Source organism: Tachypleus tridentatus, chromosome 2 (assembly GCF_004210375.1).
Source record: "Tachypleus tridentatus isolate NWPU-2018 chromosome 2, ASM421037v1, whole genome shotgun sequence".
Lineage (NCBI taxonomy): Eukaryota > Metazoa > Arthropoda > Merostomata > Xiphosura > Limulidae > Tachypleus > Tachypleus tridentatus.
In genome coordinates this window covers 45,950,666-45,966,163 of record NC_134826.1, presented here as the reverse complement: position 1 = coordinate 45,966,163, position 15,498 = coordinate 45,950,666, and the positions used below count along the sequence as shown (strand labels likewise).

The 15,498-nt window shown below is 35.1% G+C and overlaps 1 protein-coding gene across 1 annotated transcript; it reads left to right on the top strand.

The window, feature by feature from the left end:
• Positions 1 to 13,550: 13,550 nt before the first annotated feature.
• Positions 13,551 to 15,482, top strand: LOC143242590 (putative defense protein 1). Its single transcript, XM_076486063.1, has 3 exons — positions 13,551 to 13,906; positions 14,490 to 14,697; positions 15,245 to 15,482. Exons 1-3 carry the CDS (start codon positions 13,702 to 13,704, stop codon positions 15,342 to 15,344), a joined length of 513 nt encoding a protein of 170 aa, XP_076342178.1. The 5' UTR covers positions 13,551 to 13,701; the 3' UTR covers positions 15,345 to 15,482.
• Positions 15,483 to 15,498: the final 16 nt, after the last annotated feature.

Here is a 15,498-nt window from a genome sequence, read left to right as displayed (position 1 = left end):
AAGTAAGCAAGCTGTACTTGTTACTAGTATTTTTAAGTAAGCTCTCTGGTTTGCACATACAGAGTTACATCCATGGTTCAATAATGTACAACTGTGGAATATTGTTCTGAATATCCTTTATTACTTACTCCCCACAATTCAGCCAAGATGTTTGGTCACATTTTGACCACCTCAGGTTTTGTGTAACCTCGTACAGTTCAAGAATATTTATTTGGGACTTTGTGCATGCCATATTATGCCTGTTTGTATTCCATCAGTCTTTTTACTATTAAAATATTGTTTCACTGCATTTGCTCTATATTTAAGATAATTTTTATGTTGGTAGATTAATCTCTGCCAAGTGAATCACGTTTCTGAGGAAATGGCATGATATCAGAAACAGTATGTTATTTCTGCAGCCAGGGTGCCATCAATTTTGTGTAAATCCCAAGCACTGGACCTGCACTGATTCTCTGCCATGCTTTACCATAGATCTTTAAAAAGTTGACAGTAATGACATTCTCTTGTCAGGCATTAAATAAACTTGGATTCTTACAGGTTTGCTCATTCCACTATTCCATTTCAACCTGTTGATTTGGATTCCTGTTTTCTGAAGTAGTTTTTGAGCAACTACACATTTATTTAGGTCACTTGATGCTAATATGTATTTCTGGGTAGCATACACACTTCTATCTACATCAAGATCATTGGCAAAGATTGTGCTTAACCACCTGTAGCTTGTAGAAAACATCGTGATATTTAACATTGTTTTTGGAGAATTTGGGTTTTCTATCTTGTCCATTTCTGTTATTAACACTACAAGTTTCATTTCATATATCCTCTTATGAATTTTTATTTTTTTTATTTATAACTTCTACTAAAACATGAAATCTTACTGCAGTTTTTCATTTTTTATAGATATTAAATTCCTTGACCTTTCCAAAGTTAGATTTAGGCTTTTTTTAAAGAAATAAAGAATTACAGCAACTTTGGAAATTTATACTGAATATTAACGTAGCATGTGGACCTACTAAAATGAATGATAGAGAAACAGTTATGATGACATAGAGATTAAATAATGAATGCATAGAAATATCAAATAACAAGGTAACAAACATTAAACATTTGATTTGAAAGACGTTTGCTTCATATATTATAAACTTTAACATTTTGAAAATATAACTTACAGATAATTTTAACAGCTTTAGAAACGATGTCAGCCATTGATATCTCACAATTACAATTTTTGCTGTTGTGTATTCGGCTCAATAAATATGAGATGAATTAATAAATTTGGATAGAAATATATACTTTAAACTGTCGGGGGCATTTTATTGTATTTCTACATCTGTATGTTTCCTAATGTATTCTCTACGCCTCGCTTCATCAGAACAATGGTTTGAAGAACATTCGACCATAATGACTTAATCTTTCAACACTTTTGTTATCGTGGGAATCTTTTTTTTTTTTTTCATTTTAACTGTACAGTCTATATGTAAAAACAAAGGCTACCCCTATTGTCACGATTTTTTTTTCCTTCACGTAGAATCTAATTTGTGTATTATTTGCACTTGTTAGGTGTTAAAAGTTATATATGGATATTAGTTTACTAACACGATGCTACAAGGACTTTTTAAAACGTAATTAGATTTGAAATATTACGTGACTTTTGTATATAGATCCGCTAGTTTTAAAACCATACGACGTGTAAAGCAAAGACTAAGTGATTAATTTATAATCGTTTGTTCATTACGAATTTCACTAAGGAAGATGGCTAACTGATCTAAAGTAACATTTCACATAGCTTCATATCGTTTATTTATTTATATAACATAAAATATAATAAAAATTATTTCGTATCATTTGTGTTCACAGTATCATTCTTTAATACCTGAAGAGAGGGTAAAACTTTACAGTACAAAGCTGCTCTATTCTATTTTCCATCGGGGTTAATAATATTTACGTCATCAAACCTGACTACTGTATTATAGGACATCTTATTATCTCGGGTAGGTTTACTGCATACTGCGAAATCTGGCTCTTGTTGTTAAAAAAAACTTCGCAATGGGTTGTCTGTGCTGGGTCAGTTTTTAACTGTATCAGTCCTCAGATTTAACACAGAGCTACTTGCGGGTGGACAAAATCTACGTATGGCAAATGTATTATAAATGTAAGCTATTTTAAAACTTCAACGGAAATCGTAGCAGACAAAAGCTAGTGAACTGCTAAACCTTCCTTTTGATGCATTCTGGTTTATTCTTAACGAGAAAAAAAAAGGCTTTTTTTTTTTTTTTTACGATAGATGGTTTGTTTGAAGTTTTCTTGTAAAGCTACGCCCGAGTTACTTGCAGCGTAACTTACGCCAATTTTGAACTGTTTGTTTTTACGCTTCTAGCAATACAATGGGATATTTGCATCTGTTACTCCTAAAAAATCTTCAAGCTTACTACTGAACGACCAGGAGGTTGGGGGATTTTGTTTGGTTTTTGAAATTCGCGCAAAGATACACGAGGGCTATCTGCGCTAGCCGTTCATAATTTAGCAGTGTAAGGCTAGAAGGAAAACAGCTAGTCATCACCGCCAACTCTTGGGCTAATCTTTTACCAACGAATAGTGGGATTGGCCATAACATTATAACGCCCCTCACGGCTGAAAGGGCGAACATGTTTAATGTGACAGGAATTCGAACTCGCGACCCTCAGATAATGAGTCGATCGCCTTAATCCACCTTGTCATGCCGGGCTGAAGAAAAATTAATGAAGAGAAGGACAGGGAAGAAGGTAGAATTATCCGAGTGTGTCGTAACTGTGAAGTGAGTTTTGTTTAAAAGACGTGGTCGTGGGGAATTTTGAACTGATAGACTACAAGGAGTGAAGATAAACAACTGTACTCATCACTTTAGGAATACTCTGATGTGATTCCTTGATATACGATGAACACTCGTAGAGAAGATAAACAACTGTACTCACCACCTTGGGAATACTCTTATGTGATTCCTTGATATATGACGGTCACTCGTAGAGAAGATAAACAACTGTACTAACCACTTTGGGAATACTCCTATGTGATTCCTTGATGTATGATGGTCACTCGTATGTCGCAATTATGCCCTAAAAATGTAAGCACATTTTCGCATAAACGGGACGCAAACCATGAATTTTCCTATTCACAGTCAAACATGTTAACCATTAAGCCGCGCCTTGCCTATTATTTTGCTACAGATTAACAATCACTATGCCTTAAGGTTTTCTTTTAAAGGAAATGTAATTTTTAAGTTTGTCAGTCATTAAATTACAGTGTTACTGTAATCACTGTAGTAATATCATTGTACCATTCCGATCCAGAATAGATAAATGACTCTGCATGAAGCCCAATTCATTATCTCGGGTGTCCCTCCTCTTGTAAAGAGGAAAAGAAATAGGCTCTCATGAAATAGCTTTACGTGCACAGCATGCATCCTGTTGAAATTGTGAGGACTTCAAGAGTCACGATGACCCTCAAAAAAGATTAAACGCAATTATGGTACTATTACTGACCCATTTTTCGCTTTACAAACTAGTGTTAATTTTTAGCTGGGAGAGAATTGTATTTCAAAAAGTAGAACATTTCCCAGTCTTCATGTACGCACATATACATCGTGGGAACCTTCAGACATTGAAATTAACCATTATATGAAAAGTTACTATCTCTTTCAAACGTATAGTTAAGAATTGACGTCACTTCAGAGTAGATTTTTGTACATACCGAAAAATATTCCTGCTCTTTGTTCTCCACTCACTAGTATTGATAACCTGTTATAAAAAAAACTGATACAGTTCAATGAGGTGAAGGAAAATATATGATAGAGTTATGAAATGAAATGCTGTGAACCTAGTGTCACAACATAATTAGTCATTCGAAGGCACATTTTATTTATATGCATCGCATGCCAAAAATATTAATTGCAAACGTATAAATTGTTACAAGTTTCAGAAATATTTTAAGCAAAAATATCAAAACTGGACCACCACAGCAAGAGTTATAAACATGCGTGCTATTTTTCCGCTGAAACGCGGATTTCCGCGGTTTTCAAACGGCCAACGATCACCCACGAGATTTGTGTAAATTCGAGGAGAAAATATGAGCGATTTGGGGGCCGGGTAGGTGGTTTTTGAGGAGAAATCGTATTTTTCAATGTTTATTGCAGAAAAAAAAAAATCTGACCGCCATCTTGGAGGCAGTCTCGTTGCAGGTCTCGTGTGCATACCAGACGATAAAATATTCTCTACGCTCCAAAGAAACAACAGCGATTGAAATATTTAAAAGGAAAGATGTTCATTTTGATCCTGTAAACAAGAGAATGTGTAAGGACATTAGATCAGCAGCTTCAAAGTATACCTCAAAACTGAGGGAGAATCAGAAGAAAAGGGCAGAAAGGCTTGAGGCCTATGGTTCTGTGAAATCTGGCCCAGTCACCTTGGCTAAAGAAAAAGTCCAGAAAGCCGCAGAGGCACAGAGAGCTGCCCATTCGGAGAAGGAGAGAAAAAAGCTCGGAAGAGAGCACTGGAAACCCTTGTCTCGAAAAAGAGGAAAGTAGCCAAGATTGATTAAAGGAAATTAAGTGATTTGAAATTTGACTGTAGTTTATGCAGCAGAGCAGAAGTTGATATCAGTGACTGAAAAACATTTTATTATTATCTGCAGCATACAGTGCCAGTGGTTTATTTTAAAGCATATCATTAATTTTATTTTGAAGCAATGTCAAAGCTTTCCTTGATTTGCTGTTTCAGTTTGTATTGTGAAAGAATGAAAAATATACTGATATTGAGGTACCAGTAATTTACTGACAAGATTGTATAGATGAACAAGTTTTACTGTAGGTAGTCATGTAGAGTAATTTTAAGTAATTTGAAATTTTAATGGAATACATGCAGCAGAGCAGTAGTTGTTGATGTCAGTGCCTGTACAAAATTTAATTTCTGAGGCATATCACTGATATCAGTAGTTTAATATTGAACCATATCAGTAGTTGAATTTTTAAGCAATGTCATAGCTTTCCTTCATATGCTGTTTTAGTTTGTATTGTCAATTTGTGAAATAATGGAAAATTCACTGACATTAAGGTACCAGTAGTATAATGACAAGATTGCATAGATGAACAATTTGAACTGTAGGTAGTTATGATTAGTCAAAAGAGTAATTTTATGTGATTTGAAAATTGTATGGAATATATGCAGCAGAGAAGTAGTTATTGGCAATGACTGCAAAACATTTAATTGGCAGCATACCAGTAGTTGATGATGATGATGTTATTGATGACAAAAAGGATAATAATGAAATCATTTGTATTTGAAATATTTACTGAGTTATTTTGGCTTTATTAACTCATATTACTAATATATTTTGATTTAGAAAAAAATTAAACTGAATAAATAGCAAATAAACAATCTTAAATTTCATTTATTTACTTTTTATTTTATTTGTTAAATTTAGATATTTTGATATATCTTCTAAAAATGAATGCAAATTAAAAGAATAAATCAATTTGCTAAAAACTGTAAATGAAAGTTATAGTTTTTATTAGTTTGATTTAGTCTTTTAATTTCCTTTTGTTATTTTATATGATATATATTGAGTACTTTTCCAACATTGCAATGTCAAAAAACATAAAGAAATTATGTCCCAGATTGCACCAAATCACACCAAATAGCATCCATTTTTTTTAAATTTCCCGGGGGAAGGGGGGGCATGCCCCGGACCCCCCTAGTCAGGCACGGCTGAGCCGCGCTGTGGCGCCTCTGGCACCAGACTATATACCTTTTCTTCTTTTTTTCATAAATGTCATTGGCATGCCTGTATAAATGAGACAATTATTGTAACAGTATTACGAAGTGATGGCAAACAACCAGTGGCTACCAAAATGTGCTCGGGTGCTCTGTCCTTTTCTTTCTTTCGTTTTTTGAGAGAGTGTTTTTTTTTTAATAATTTGCAACTTTTGAGTCTTTCAATCGTGCAGCGATCAGCCAGTACAAAGTTCTGACCTTGTATCTAAGTTTGCTATAGGGTCAGGTTTCAATTTCTGTGACAAAGACTGTAGCTGTTGTTCTTGAGAAGAGATCTTGATGTTAATCATTGAAAATGTTTCGTTTTATTTATAATCTACACTTTTGACTTTGAAGTTTTAGGTTTATTTTGCATATTATTAGAACTTCTGAAGGAGTTCATCTCCATGACCTGATCGGCAATGTGGAAGAATAAGCATGCAACATCGCGTTCCATACCTCTAACAATCATACCTTGCAACATCGCGTTCCATACCTGTAACAATCATACCTCTCAGTTTCTTCATTTTTATATTCTAGTGGCACAGCGGTATGTCTGGGGGGCTCACACCGTTAAAATTCGGGTTTCGATACCCGTAGTAGGCAGAGCACAGATAGGCCATTGTGTAGCTTTGTGCTTAATTCTAAACAAACAAACCTGTTAAAGGGCTTACTTACTACCATATATGTATTTATTTATTTAAGCCTAAAACTACTTCAAAGATACCTTAATGTCTTCCTCTCTTTTAGCATAAGACCTCTTGTATATAATGCCCGGCATGGCCAGATGGTTAAGGTCATACTAAACATGCTCACCCTTTCCAGTCGTGGGGGCATTATAATGTAACGTTCAATCCCACTATTTGTTGATAAAAGAGTAGCCCAAGAGGTGGTGATGACTAGCTGCCTTTCCTCGAGTCTTACACTGCTGAATTAGGGACGGCTAGCGCAGATAGTCCTCATGTAGCTTTGTGCGTAATTCAAAAAACAAAACAAAAAACAAATATAAATATGTATGTGTGTGTATGTGTAGTTAAATACACAAGTTTTGAAACACAGGTGTAAATATTTCTTGTTGTTTGCAGGTATTTTATACACTGTTTGTTTAGTAAACCTTTTATGTTATTGTTTTATTACGTCATACTTATTAAAAAGGTCAAATTATTGTTTAACTAAGAAGTTAATGATTTTTGTCAACTTGGATGATTTGCAACAGGAAAGTAAGTAAGAGTTTGTGAAGGTTAAATTCAATTTATAAAGACTGAAACTTTAATATTATCAGAATGTTTAAATATGTAGAAATAGTTAAAAAGCAAATTTCAGGAGAAATTGACCAAAAGTTTCTTTAAATATTTTTATACTGTTTACTCCTGGTGAGGGTCAAGGTATTACATCATATTGAGTAATTTTGCTTGTTTCAACACCAATTTTGAAGAACTGACAGAATTATTAGGTGAAATCATTTATTTCAAATGTAAAATTGTTTACTTTTGAATTTTGCGCAAAGCTACACGAGGGTTATCTGCGCTATCCGTCTCTAATTTTGTCGTGTAAGACTAGAGGGAATTCAGATAATCATTACCTTCCACCGCCAACTCTTGGGCTACTCTTTTATCAACAAATAGTGGGATTGAACGTCACATGATAATGCCCCCACGTCTGAAAGAGCGAGTATGTTTGGTGTGGCAGTGATTCGAACCAGCGACCCTCAGATTACGAATCGAGTGCCTTAACCACCTGGCCATGCCGGGCCTTATATGTAAAATATAAATAAGTGGAAACTAGGGGTAATAAGTGTAATTAAATTGCAGCATTGTTGATAACGTGTTTTTTTATAGGTGTGTTCAACTACTAGGAATTCTGTAACCGACAAAATGATGAACCCGCAAACGAGTTTATATGTGTAGTCTAGAAAATATATACCTCAAGATTATATAGTCCACAATTTGTGGACTAATTTGTCACGAGATAACTAACACTAAATAAATAATCGCAGAAAAGTCGAGCTGCGGAGATTCTTCTTAACTTTCCTGTTTGTTGTCTCTTGAGAGGACGACCCGGCATGGCCAGGTGGTTTTGACACTCGACTCGTAATCTGAGGGTCGCGGGTTTTAATTCCCGTCACACCAAACATGCCTGCCATTTCAGCCGTGGGGACGTAATAATGTTACGTTCAATCCCACTATTCGTTGGTAAAAGGGGAACCCAAGAGTTGGCGGTATAGTAGTCATGACTAGTTGCCTTCCCTCTAGTCTTACGCTGCAAAATTAGGGACGGCTAATGCAGATAGCCCTCATGTAGCTTTGCGCGAAATTATAAAACAAACCTGGGAAGACAGCGGTAAGTTTACGCAGTTCCATTGCTAAAATAAGAGTTCGATTCCCCAAGGAAGACACAACAGACAATCCAATGTGGCTTTATTTTAAGAGTAATGTAAACAAACAAACAAGTCTTATTATTTATACAATAGATAAATATTTTATTATCTCGTGATTATTTTCTCTTTTATTATTTTTTATAATAACTTCGATGTAAAAATATATTTTGAATAATCTGATATTAAAAACTAAATTTTCTTTATAAACGTATGGTATATTACTTCTAGACTATTTTAATATATAAATATTACTTGAGAGTTATTAAAATAAATGTATGTTTTTTAAAATACTTTCTTTCATTTAGTTTCTTTTAATGTTCTCATCATCTTGTAGCAAAATACCTGTAAGTTTAAATAAAAGTAATTTATTTAGAAAGTATTGCTAGTTTTATTTATTCCAGTAATATGTTACCTGTCGACATGTGAACGAATTTGTCCGATGTGTTGGACGGTGGACCAGATAATTTGTTTACATTCGTTGTACCATGACAAGTCACTCACCAACAACCATAAAGTGTGTTGTTGTTTTAAAGAGTTTATAGGGAAATCAGCACTTATCTTCTAGTAGCGATGGCAGATGTTTCAATGAACAAAGTTTAAAATAAAACGAGAATATGACGAAGAGCACATCGCCAAGTAAAGGAAAGACATCAATATTTCCTTGTACCATACGAAACAGGAAATGGAGGTCGTGGTACTAGAGTTCCTGTTATACTTTCGTGTGGAATTCCCTACTCCAGTCAACAAGACGTATAATATGTTACATATTCTAGTCAACAATTTGTGTATGTTGTAAATTCCAGTCACTAATTTATATGATCTGTCACGCTCACTTCTATATTCATTAATCTGAGGTCTAAGCTGCATGAATAGCTTCGCAGACGGAAAATATAAAGTTGGTTGTATTGTAATAAACTGCGCACGAAATATTTTTTCCGTAACTGGTTGTGTTACAAAAAACAAACAAATGGCAATTATCCAACAAAGTGAAAAGAAACCAAAACAACTACTGGGAAGTCACGACTGACACGTTTTTCATAAAAACAAAACACAGTTCATAGTTGTTTTTAGCACTGTTCTTTATCTGCGAATAGATTTTATCGTTTACTTGATTTGGTAAGTACAGTTCTGACATTTCAAAAATTTTGAAAGTAAAAAAAACAACAAACAAACAAATAAAACACAAACACTAAAAGGAATTATTCTTTACAGTAATATTTCAATGGATATTGATGTAAAACACTTTGTGGCCAAGTGGTTAAGGCACTCGACTCGTAATTCGAATGTCGCGGGTTCAAATTCCCGTTACACCAAACATGTCGCTCTTTCAGCTGTGGGGGCGTTATAAAGGGGCGGTCAAACCCACTCTTCGTTGATAAAAGAGTAGCCCAATAGTTAGCGGTGGATAGTGATGACTAGCTGCCTTCTCTCTAGCCTTACACTGCAAAATGAGGGACGGCTAGCGCAGATAGCCCTCGTGTAGTTTTGCGCGTAATTCAAAAACAAAATTATTCACTATTTTAAATACATTAATTTATTATTTCATGAACATTATTATAATTTCTTTGGTACATATATATATATATATGTTTTCAGTGATTCAGATACTGGTTACCTGGTACCAGAAATCTGAGTACACTTGTATAAATACCAAATTTAGTTGCTTTGCTTCATCTGGTACTAGAAATCTGAGTAAAGATGAATAAGTTCATAATATTACTTATGCCAAGTGTCTAGATATTGTGTACATTTTATCTTATTTAATTATGTTTCTTATAAACTTGCTAATTCGTATGAACATATTCGTTTCCAGTTAATACCGAAACGATGTTTGTAGGAAATTTGTGCATTAGTTAAGAAGGTAAAGTGTATGCGGACGTACTCGCTTAACACAATTCCATTCACAGTTGGCAGATGTTATGTGTTTGAGATGAATTGGTTATTAAAAACAAAACACTCATACCGTTTACCTGTCATATGCTGCACGTGTTACCTTGTTACTGGATAAGATTGTGTAGTACGACGGAAAAGATAAGAAGAAACTGAAGAGTCAGCTTAGCATTAAGTATTCAGCTATGGCTGAAATTATGACAGAAAATAATAATGACAACAAAACTGCAAAATAGTGCATTTTACAATTTGTTTAGTAGTGCACTGAGTTGATCGTACAACGGTGTCTTAGGTTAAAGAAGGTTGCCCGGCATGGCCAGGTGGTTAAGGCACTCAACTCTCAATACGAGGGTCGCGGGTTCGAATACCCGTCGCACCAAACATGATCGCCCTTTCAACTGTGGGTGAGTTATAATGTGACGGTCAATCCCACCATTTGTTGATAAAAGAGAAGCTCAAGAGTTGGTGATGACTCGCTGCCTTCCCTCTCGTCTAACACTGCTAAATTAGAGACGGCTAGCGCAGATAACCCTCGTTAGCTTTGCGCGAAATTGAAGACAAATAAAGAAGGTTCAGAAAATAATTACAAAACGTATAAAAAAGAAATGTAAAAATTTATGTTTCTGAACTCTACTAATTTGTTGACTTGTTTCGGATTTCTTTTAAATTTCTTAGACTGTGAAGCAAAAAAAAAAAAAAAATGTAGCTATTTATTCGTCGCATAAAGAATTTCTCTCTCTCACCAGCAGCCTCGAAATAAAACCTACAGACCATAAAAACAATTTACTGTAACTTTTGTCATTTGATATTAACAAAAAAAAAAGAAATTTAAAGAATATTCATTTGCCATTAGTAGTTTAGTAAGCCAGGAAGCACCACCTTCACAAGCCATGCAATATCTTCTTAAAACAAAGAAAAAAAAATCATCAGTTCACTGCTCTGTCTAAGAATATTTCTGGAAGTTGTTTTCAAAATCCATTGTGTATATATAAATAATAAAAAAAAAGAATCAAAATGAAAATTACTGGCTGAGACTAATTACGATGAAAACTTTACTTGTTAACAAGCTGGTCGAGTTAGCTTTAAACTATATTAAAATTCATCGCTTTTATAAAACCCAGATATTTCTTATTACGATTGCACGAGTCGAAACAGGTAACAGGAAGAAAACTAAATTGTCTTCCATATACAAATTCAGTACGCTGATCTAGTACTTAGTGTATTACATCTAACAAGATGACTTCAGAGAGTTTTCTACGTCAACAGGATTTTGTTTTTCTCAAAGGTAAACTAACAGTAACCCATTAATGTCGCAAGAAATTTCAGGAACATCGTCAAAGTGATATGCCAGATTCCATTTTTTTTTTCTTTTGTATATCCTGCCTATATTTTGCTTTTTGTAAAAATGAGTAACGAATTAAGAGTTGGTTTTGGTGCTAGGATATATCTATGAACTTTATTGAACATCAACCCCAATACAAGTTTGAGGTTCGAACTTAAAATACTTATTGGTATGTGGTTGATTTTTTATGTGACTTGGCTATACGGATACCAATAACATCCAGATACAACTAAAAGTATCGGTTGACTCAATCAGAACACACGTATTTCGGTTGACGATTTCATACAGGAGCTGCGTGACAAGAAGAAAAAAGAAAGTTTATTTTTATTATTCTTCATAATGCCGTCGATGTCTTAAGAGTTAAGCATGAAGGATTATAACACTAAAATTCGGGATTCTAGTCTCGCAGTGAAACACAGCGCAGACAAATCATTCTGTATATTTTTTTTTTTTTGTTTATATGGTTTAATTATATGTAAATATTGTTAATTAGAAAATAATTTTTGTGTAGCTATAATAACAAAATAATAATAAAAATATTTTATCCGCAGCCATCTATTTGTCCTAATTTGATGATGTACTGGCGTAGTCAGGAGATACGAGGGCTGTTCAAAAAATGCGCGGACTGATGTCATAAAACAAAATGTACTTTATTTAGAAGTTACAGGTCTGGGACCCCTTCAAAGTACTCTCCTCCCCAACGCACACACTTATCCCAACGGTGTTTCCACTTGTTGAAACAGTCCTGGTACGCTTCTTTTGTAATGTCCTCCAGCTCCTTCGTCGCATTTGCCTTAACCTCGGGAATCGTCTCAAATCTTCTTCCTTTCAAGGGTCTTTTGAGTTTGGGAAACAAGAAAAAATCGTAAGGAGCAAGGTCAGGTGGGTGGGGAAGAACAGTGATCGAGTGTTTGGCCAAAAACTCACGAGTTCTGAGGCACAAATTTCGCAGCAACGCGGTGCATCTTCAATTTTTCGGTCAAAATCTCGTAACAAGATACAACTGATATCCCCACTCTTCAGCAAGCTCCCTGACAGTCAGACGTCGATTTGCCCGCACCAGGGTGTTGATTTTGTCGACTTGTGGGTCGTCAGTTGACGTGGAAGGACGTCCAGGACGCTCATCATCTTCAATGGACTATCGACCATCCTTAAAACGTTCATGTTACTTTAAACATGCCGTACGCTTCATAGCAACATCACCGTAAGCCGTGTTAAGCATAGCAAAAGTTTCAGTCACAGATTTTCCAAGTTTAACACAAAATTTCACAGCAAGTCGTTTCTCCTTCAGGTCATTCATTCTGAAATCCGACAAACGAAAAAATCGCACTTCGCTTAAAACCGCGTAGCTAATACACAAATGAACATATCTGCAATCGGGAAATGGTGTCGTAATCAGCTGATCTGTGCGAACCTAGCGACACCAAGCGGATTTCCCTGGAACTAACTGCAGCCGCGCAATTCAAACAGCCCGCGTATTTTTGAACAGACCTCGTGTCTCTATACTTTAGATTTCACAATACACCCAAATCAAATTCTGATCTTGATGTAAAACTTTAAGCCCGACATGGCCAAACGTGTTAACGCGTGCGACTCGTAATCTGAGGGTCGCGGGTTCGCATCCCCGTCGTGCCAAACATGCTCGCCCTTTCAGCCGTGGGGGCGTTATAATGTGACGGTCAATCCCACTATTCGTTGGTAAAAAGAGTAGCCCAAGAGTTGGCGCTGGGTGATGATGACTAGCTGCCTTCCCTCTAGTCTTACACTCCTAAATTAGGGACAGCTAGCACAGATAGCCCTCGAGTAGCTTTGCTCGAAATTCAAAAACAAACAAAAAACAAATGTAAAACTTTAAAGAAAAATCCGCAGTGTCTGTTTAGTTTCGTTAGTTGTCAATAAGCTAACCCTACAAAGTGATAGGGTCGGTGAAAACTATAAAAAAACTTGTCGAAAAAGCCGATTCATGAGTTACATTTAAGTGTATTATCGACTATTGTTTCGACATAGACTGTGAGGATGTAATGATAAAAAAAGACAGGTGGCGATGAACTAACAAAACAGAAGACATAAGGAATACCTCGTGTCAGATACTTTACTGTACACTCACACATCTGACCAACTTTCACTGATAGTGGGTGTAGTTAATTCACTCAAGCATTACCCAAACATACTGGTTTCGTTCCTGGACGAACTCTACCTCGATATTTCTTTACAGCTCGCGTATCGTTACAGAACACAAGTCCCTGGGAACTAACACGTTGATAGTTGGTACCGATTATATTTCAGCTTGTGCCTCAATTTTGTTTAGGAATATGTGGTGCCTAAGAAAGGCCATTGGTTTGCTGCCCTTCTGTTTCTTTGTCATAGCAGCCTTTCCACAAGGAGCTCCTGTGGAATCTTGTGATTCCATGCTACCTCGTCATGAACTATTGAAGCCCAGTCCTCCAGAGAAGTCCCCCTACAGGTTCATTGCTTCTGCAGACCATTATTCGTACAGCACAATTCCTGGAATAACAGGCATGTAAACAAGATATACCACAGTTTTTAAAGTTACCTTTAAGGTGCAAAACATGAAAATGTTTGTACTATTTTATTAAGGCTTTATTAGACGTCAGTCACATGCTGAGGTTCTACGAATGTTTTAGTTAGCGTACGAGAATAATACTCACGTGCTGAGATTTTTAGAATGCTTTAGTAAAAGTTCGAGATATCAACCAGGTTATAAGTGAGTCTTAACAGGAGCTCATTAAAAAACTAATGAAAAGGTAAAGGAGACTTAAGATTTACCTCCAGAAAAATAAAATGCATCTTGCACACTGACAGCTAAGTTTAAAACACATAATTATTTACAAAAGCTAAAATATTTAACATTGAAGAATTTTGGGCCTTTTACATAAAATCCGAATAATTCAGTCTTCATATTCCGCTCAAAGATGTGGATTAGAGGGCGCTGAATTATTCGAGTTATTACAATAACTTTATTGGTAAATAAATTACTACCGTTTTATTAAAACATTATAATAATTATAATAGTGTGAATATCTTAAATAGGGCGTTAAATATTTAATATAAATGATTGTTTCTCAATTTATTTTTTCAGTGGAGATTTTAGGCGCTCCTTTTAAAGGATTTTTTGTAGCCGCAATTGATCCTCACACGACAAAAAGAATTGGCTCGTGGAAAAGGGTTAAAGGCAGTGATCCTCTTCCATGCTCGGCTATCACACACGTGGATCCTTATCCTAAAAGTCACGTGACCTTACTTTGGGAACCACCCCGTGATAGAGGAGAAGGAGACGTTATTTTTCTGTAAGCGTTTGTTTCGTAAAAATAAAAAGGAAACAAAAACACAAGTACAATAAAAAGCACGTTGTTTAACGCACTTCTATAATATTGATTTTCACCTGCTTAATAAATAAGTCGAGAAAATACGGTTGTTACTATGATCATGGAGAAACAGAAGTGACCATCAAATTTATCTAGACATTTTACACGTGTACAAACGTACATTCGTAACACTATTTTTTATATGCTTAAGAATGCCTAATTACGTAATAAACAAATTCACAATTTAAGTATTTCAGTATTAACTACAAAAAAATAACAACCACGGCATAGGTTTTGAAATTGTAATTCAGTAAGTTACACTCAATAACAAACAAACCCCTCTAAGTGCCCCCCCCCCCACTTCTCCTAACCGTAGGATAATTTGGAAGAATAAACAGTATTTTTTTAATAGGAAACTTACAATTATTTTTCTTCATTATTTATTTTATTATTATATTAAGAATATTTTGCATTGTATAATAACACTTCAAATTATATATTTTCTCTGTTTTCATTCTATTCTATTCAGGGCAACAATCGCAGAAAGTTACTATGTCTATTACACTGGTCAAGTGGCAGCTGTTCCTGTTCCCACTGATGGAGACTTTAATAGTCTTTTTAAGAAGTAATCATGGTTTCAGTGTTTGTGGTAATTCTATATGGAGAACTAAATATGAAAATAATTTTTAAACTGAAGTTAACTATTAGCAAATCATTAATATACCTTTGTTTTGTTTTATTGATAGATTGGAAGAAATTCAATAAGATTCAAGATCTTTTTCA

Bases quoted from the DNA above. Each gene is read 5' to 3' on its own strand.
- LOC143242590 (XM_076486063.1), top strand. From the start codon at position 13,702: ATGTGGTGCCTAAGAAAGGCCATTGGTTTGCTGCCCTTCTGTTTCTTT. The intron at 13,907-14,489 runs GCATGTAAACAA...TTATTTTTTCAG, and splicing joins CACAATTCCTGGAATAACAG to TGGAGATTTTAGGCGCTCCT. The intron at 14,698-15,244 runs GTAAGCGTTTGT...TATTCTATTCAG, and splicing joins GAAGGAGACGTTATTTTTCT to GGCAACAATCGCAGAAAGTT.